This window comes from Apteryx rowi, unplaced genomic scaffold (assembly GCF_003343035.1).
Source record: "Apteryx rowi isolate R43461 unplaced genomic scaffold, aptRow1 scaffold_1288, whole genome shotgun sequence".
Classification (NCBI taxonomy): Eukaryota; Metazoa; Chordata; class Aves; order Apterygiformes; family Apterygidae; genus Apteryx; species Apteryx rowi.
Window position 1 is genome coordinate 66,968 of NW_020447517.1, and position 6,468 is coordinate 73,435.

At 73.0% G+C, this 6,468-nt stretch overlaps 2 protein-coding genes across 2 annotated transcripts; one reads left to right on the forward strand and one right to left on the reverse strand.

Moving 5' to 3' along the window:
• Positions 1–6: 6 nt before the first annotated feature.
• On the forward strand, positions 7–3,222 carry MOGS (mannosyl-oligosaccharide glucosidase). Its single transcript, XM_026055988.1, has 4 exons — positions 7–115; positions 478–698; positions 1,055–1,248; positions 1,346–3,222. The coding sequence occupies exons 1-4, from the start codon at positions 82–84 to the stop codon at positions 3,057–3,059; spliced, it is 2,163 nt and encodes a 720-aa protein (XP_025911773.1). The 5' UTR covers positions 7–81; the 3' UTR covers positions 3,060–3,222.
• A 555-nt stretch (positions 3,223–3,777) lies between these two features.
• On the reverse strand, positions 3,778–6,272 carry WBP1 (WW domain binding protein 1; the record flags this gene model as incomplete). Its single annotated transcript, XM_026055987.1, has 3 exons — positions 3,778–5,454; positions 5,805–5,966; positions 6,098–6,272. Coding segments are annotated over 3 exons (1,026 nt in total), but the record flags the coding sequence as incomplete, so codon positions are not given.
• Positions 6,273–6,468: the final 196 nt, after the last annotated feature.

Genomic DNA, 6,468 nt, shown 5'->3' on the forward strand with positions numbered 1-6,468 from the left:
GCGCTGCCCCCCGGCGCCGCCGCCGCCGCCGCCTCCCCCCGCCGCTTCTGGGGCTCCTACCGGCCCCACATCTACTTCGGCATGAAGACCCGCAGCCCCCGCGCCCTCGTCACCGGTGGGCGCCGCGGCCGGGAGCGGGGCCGGGGCTGGGATCGGGAGCGGGAGCGGGAGCGGGAGCGGGGCCGGGACCGGAGGGGACCAGGCCGGGGCTGGGAGGAGGCCGGACTGGGCCCGGGTTGGGGCTGGCAGTGGGGCAGGGCGATGCCCGCAGCCGGGGCTGAGCCCGGGCCAGGCAGGGCCCGACCTGAAGCTGGTTTGGGGCTGGGGTGGAGGCACGTGCGGGGCCCGGACCGGAGCCGGGCCAGGGTGGGACTGGGGGGATTCGGCTTGGCTTGGCTGTCACCGGCCCGGGAGAGGGGTTGGGTGCCGGGGCAGGGCCCGGGCTGGCGGCTCAGCGCCACGTGCCGCCTCCCCCAGGGCTGATGTGGATGCAGCAGCGGGAGGCAGAGGCGAGGCTGCGGCACACGTGTGAGCAGGGCGACGGGCTGTCCCGCTACGGCTGGCTGCAGCACGACGGCGAGAACTTCGGCGTGCAGGACATCCACGACCACGGGCTGCTGCTGCGCACCGAGTTCGTGAAGAGGCCGGGCGGGGAGCATGGCGGGGATTGGAGCTGGCGCGTCACGGCCCGGCCGGAGGTGGGGGCGTGCGCGGGGCCGGCRGTGCAGCCGGGGGCCGGGCACCCAGAGCACGACCAGCGCTGCGCTGCGCTTGCCCAGCCGGGCACAGCGCCCCGAGCCCTGGCCTCTAGCCCCTTCCCACAGGCTGCCAGGCGACCCCGGGGGTGCGGCTAGCCCTGGGCTTTCTTCCGCAGCCAGCCAGCTGGAGGGCACGCCTGGCTGCGGGATCCTTTTCCCAGCGGCTTGGGCTGCCCTGGCCCCTTTCCCGCTGCCCTGCGAGCGTGTGTTGTGGGGCTGCGGCCTGGTCTCCGGTAGGGGAACACGGGCAACTCCAGAAATCCTGTGATCTGGACGCACCTCCTTCGTCTCTGCAGGGCGCAGGCACCCAGGCCTCCCTCATCTCCCTGTTCTTCTACGTAGCCACTGATGGGCAGGGGACGCTGCAGCCGCACGTGGAGGACAAAACCCGGCTGGCCTCTGTGACGGGGACAACCGAAGAGCTGGGTCACTTCAAGATCTCCTTCCTGAAGCCCACGGCAGAGAGCGGGACGGCCCCCAAATACGCCAGGTACTTCGCGGTGACGGCTGCCCGCATCTCCCCCAGCCGCTGGCGCCTCGGTGGCTGGGAGCTTCCGGGCACGAGCGTCTCCTCTCCTTGGTTGCAGCTATAACTACCTGCAGGCCGTGAGCCCGGGACTGCACCGCCTCACGGACGTGGTGAAGAGCAGCTTGAGCAACCGCTTTGTCTTCGCTCCGCCGGGGGGGGCCAGGCAGCGCTTCTTCGCCGTGGACACGTTCCGGGGGCTGCCGGGCACCGCGGAGCAGGGCCCCCRCAGCCACCTGCTGCTGCACCAAGTGACGCTGCGGCTGCCCTGCCGCGTGGAGGTGACGTTCGAGTCGGGCAGCGTCGCGGGCCGGCCCGGCCCGCTGGCGGGGCCCGCGCTGACCGAGGAGCTGGCCGAGCACGTGGCCGCCTTCGAGCGGCGCTTCGAGGAGACCTTCTCGCTGGGCCGCAAAGGCTTCGCGCCCGCCCAGCAGCGCTTCGCCCAGGCCGCCCTCAGCAACATGCTGGGCGGGATGGGCTACTTCCACGGGCGCTCCATCGTGCAGTCGGCGCACACCGAGCAGCCCGTGCCCTACCCCGAGGGCTCCCTCTTCACCGCCGTGCCTTCCCGCTCCTTCTTCCCCCGTGGCTTCCTCTGGGACGAGGGCTTCCACCAGCTGCTGCTGGCGCGCTGGGACCCTGCGCTGAGCCGCGAGGTGATCGCGCACTGGCTCGACCTCATGAACGCAGAGGGCTGGATCCCGCGGGAGCAGATCCTGGACGACGAGGCGCGCGCCAAGGTGCCGCCCGAGTTCGTCGTGCAGCACAGCGAGAACGCCAACCCGCCCACGCTCTTCCTGGCGCTGCAGCAGCTGCTGGGGGCGGCCCCGCTGCCCTACCTGCAGCGCCTCTTCCCCCGCCTGCGCACCTGGTACGACTGGTACAACACCACGCAGGCGGGGCCGCTGCCCTACACCTTCCGCTGGCGCGGCCGGGACCACAACCCCGAGCTCTTCCTCAACCCCAAGACGCTGACGTCGGGGCTGGACGACTACCCCCGCGCCTCGCACCCCTCGGCGGACGAGCGGCACCTCGACCTCCGCTGCTGGATGGCGCTGGCCTCCGCCGTCATGGGGGACATGGCGGAGCGGCTGGGCGAGCCGGCGGAGCCCTACCGGCACATGCAGCGGGAGCTGAGCGACAACGGCCTGCTGGACCGGCTCCACTGGGCCGAGCACCTGGGCATGTTCGCCGACTACGGGAACCACAGCCAGGCGGTGGGGCTGGAGCGGGAGAAAGTGAGGGCGGCCCCGGGGCAGGTGCCGCCGGCGCCCCGGCTGGTGCGCGTGGTCCGCAAGGCGCCCGAGCTGCAGTTCGTGGGCGCCCTGGGCTACGTGAGCCTCTTCCCCTTCCTGCTGCAGCTGCTGCGCCCCGACTCGCCCCGCCTGCCCCGCGTGCTGGCCGCCCTGCGCAGCGAGCAGCACCTCTGGACGCCCTACGGCCTCCGCTCGCTCTCCCGCGCCAGCCCCCTCTACATGAGGCGCAACACGGAGCACGACCCGCCGTACTGGCGGGGGCCCGTCTGGGTCAACATCAACTACCTGGCGGTGCGGGCGCTGCACCACTACAGCGGGCGCGAGGGGCCCCACCGGGAGCAGGCGGCGCAGCTGTACCGGGAGCTGCGCGCCAACCTCATCGCCAACCTGTACCGGCAGTACGCGGCGAGCGGCTACCTCTGGGAGCAGTACAGCGACAGCACCGGCAAGGGCCAGGGCTGCTACCCCTTCACGGGCTGGTCGGCGCTGGTGGTGCTGGTGATGGCCGAGGAGTACTAGCGGAGCCGTGCGGCAGCYGAGGGGTGCCGCGGGCGGGCGCTGGGTGCGCCCCCACCTGCCCCTCTTTCTCAGGTGTCAGTAGATAAACGTGCTCTGGGCCGCGGCGCTCCAGACTTAGGATCTACTTCCTTGACAAACTAGTGTAATAAAGATCAAGCTTTAAGCTTGCGTCGCTGCGTGTGTGCGGGGCAGCGGCCCTGGGAGGAGGAGGAGCGGGGTGGATGGGGATGCTAACGACACCCCGAGGGGCGATGTCCCCCCCGGAAGGAGCGAGGGGGGGGGGTCTCCGGCTTGGGCTGCTCCCTGGGGCTCGGCTGCCTGCAGGGAGCGAGGCTGACCCTGCCCGTGGCCGGCTGGGCCCCAACAGCCCGGGAGAGCCCTGGCCAGCCCCTGCCTGCCTGCTGCCTCTGTGCGTCGGGGGCAGCAGTTTGCTGGCAGCCCCCCACTTCCCAAGCAGCGCTCCGAGAGCCCCTCGCTGCAGGGGCTTCCTGCCCGCGTCTCCGAGGAGGGCGAGGGGCTGGAGCCCATCCCTGGGCAGGGAAAGGCTGGGAACAGGGAGCCTCCCCAGGGGCCGGCTCAGCCACAGCTCCTCGCCGTTCCCCGGCAGACAGCCCCTGCTCCGCACCCTGCCAGCATGCTGCCTGCCCTCCGGCCGGCTCCAGCTCCAGCCCCTGCAGCCACGCGGCCCCCAGCGCCCCAGAGACGAGCGCGGCGGGGCTGTAATTCCACATCTCTTTAATGGTGAGAGAACGCTACTTGAATTACTGTCACCCAGAGCACAGACCTGCAGGCTGAGGCAGAGACCATCCCTCCGGCCCAAAGGCAGCGGAGCCAGGCCACGGGGCCTGGGAGCGGGTGCGCTGGCAGCGGGGGGGGGGGAGGCGCACACCAGCCGCCGGCGCGGGACGGAAAGAGTCGGCTTCCAGGGAGCAGGAAGGCAGCCCCCTCCGAGGAAGGCCTGGGGGCTCCGGGCTGCTGCTCCTGCCCAGGCAGCTCCTGGAAGCAGTTCAGAGGGGAAGGGGCACCAGCTGGGAACACGCTGAAATGCCACCGCCGCTGCAGCCCCGTCCCGGGGGCGCTGCGGGGCGCGGGAGGCCTGGCAGGCGCAGGCCCGGCCGCGCTACAYGACGTACCGAACATTACAGAGCGCAGCGAGGAACACACACATCGCCTGGACGAGGCAGTCCGGGAGGGCAGCCCTTCCCGGGGGGCTCCGCGGCGACAGAGTCCACACCCCAGAGAGGGGCCTGCCGAGCCCCGCGGCGGCGGCGGGGAGCGTGCGGCACAGCGAGGGGCAGGCGAAGGCCCCCTGCCCCGCCRCCAGAGCCTGCCTGCTGGTAACGGYGGCGTTCGCGCAGACGCCGAGCAGCGCCGGGCCCCGCTCGTGGCCCGGGAAGGGAGGGAGGGCATCGCGCGGAGCCCTGCTCCCGCTCCGGAGGCGGCCCTGGCCCTCTCCACCACGCACCCGCGGGGCCCTCTGAGCAGGGGCGGCTTCGGGCAACACGCGTGCCCCCGGCCTCGCTGCTCCAAGGCAGGGGTGCGGCGGAGCGAGCGGGGCCGGGGGGCGGCAGGGTCTGAGGAAGCGGCCGCCGCTGCCCCCCACGCACCTGCCGGGGCGGAGCGGGGCAGCAGGGCCTGGCAAGCTAGTGGGCAGCGGGGAGGGCAGGGCAGGGCAGGGAGCAGCGGACGCCGCCCGGGGGCCCCGCTCAGACGGGGAGAGCGGGCGAGCCCGGCTCCTCGCCGCCCGCCTCGCTCGGGAGCCCGCAGAGGCTCTTGCGCTCGGCGCACTGGGGCGACTCGGGGCCGGCCTTGCTGAGCAGGTGGGCGCCCTCGCCCTCGCTCTCCTCGCCGCCCTCCTCCTCCTGGCAGCGCCCCACCTCGATGCCCGAGTCACCCGTGAGGCGCCGGTGCCGGAAGTGCTCGCCGCCTTCGCCCTGCGCCGCACCGCCCTCCTCCTCCTCCTCCTCCTCCTCCTCGCCTTCCTCGATGTCGGAGCAGTGGTGGCAGTCGGCCTCGAAGAAGTCCACGTTGGAGGAGAAGAGGGTGTGCTTGTGCAGGGCCTCGCGGGCGGGCGGCTCCTCGGGCAGCTCCCAGCTGCCGCCGGTGCCGGTGCTGCTGGTGCCGCCCTCCTCGCTGGGCGTGCTGGCCCGGCTGCGCTCCGTCTCGTCCGTCACCTGCACCGACAGCGACGTGCTGCTGGGGGACGTCACGCAGCTCGACTCGCACGAGCAGCTGGTGTAGTTCTCCGAGCTGGGCGAGAGGGTGAGGGTGCTGGAGCCCAGGCGGCTGTGCGGCCCGCTCAGCTGGGCCAGGATGGYGCTGTAGGGCGGCGGCGGGGTGCTGGGGCGGTGCGCCACCTCCTCGTAGGCAGGCAGCTTAAAGGAAGCCAGCATCCCTGCGGAACGGGGGGTGCGGGTGAGGGCGGCACGGGCCCCCGCCGTGCCACACCACACCAGCATCCCCACAGACCCCTGCCCGCCAGTGGGGCGGCACCCCCTCCTGCCGTGTTTCCCCATGCAGCCCCCGCCGGGGCACGGCTGCCTGCAGCCACGTGGCTCGCAAAGTGCCACAGGGCCCCCGCGCCAGCTTTATGGCCCTGAACCCAGCCAGCTTCACCTGTGAGGCACCCCCGGATGAGGACAACTCCGGACCACGCGGCTAAGCAAGGCCCTGGGGGAGAGCCAAGCGCCAGGGGAGCGAGCGGGAGCCCGGGGTGGGGGCGCGGGGGGCCCCGCCGCCACTCACTGAGATCCATCATGGAGGTGGGGTAGTTGCAGGCACCGTGGTAGGCGATGAGGTTGATCTCCCGCTGCCGCTGCTGCTGCTGCAGGCGCAGTTTGGCCCGGCGGTGCCGGTAGGCACAGCAGCAGCTGAAGAGGATGAGGATGGTCCAGAGGAGCCAGAACCCTGCGGGGAGGACACAGGGGTGACCCTCTCCTCGCACCTCCGGCCCTGCCACCTTGCCCCGGACACGGGTGCCCCGTCTCCGCCTCCGTGGGCTCCCCCAGCGCCGCGCCGCCCCCCCGGCCCGCACTCACACCAGAGCTCATAGTAATAGGTGCAGCAGCCGGTCTCTCCGCAGCAGTGGCCCGTCTCGCACACGTAGGGCTGGTTGTTCACCCCCGGGCAGTACTCCCGAGCCTGCGGGGACAGCGCCTTCTGGGACACCCACGCCGCCAGCCGGCACCACGGGGCAGCCCCCGGTTCCCACGGTCACGGGCCAGGAGCCCCGCGGGGACGCGGCGCTGCCCCCCCTCACCAGCTCTGGCTGGTCCCCGCTCCCTCTGTCGCGACAGACGACGCTCCCCCGGGTGCGCTGCGCCGCCCCGGCCACCCCGACAGCCCCCGGCCCCCAGCCGCGAGCCGCCCCCGGCCGCGCACCGCCGGGGAGCGCGTCGCTGCGCGGGTG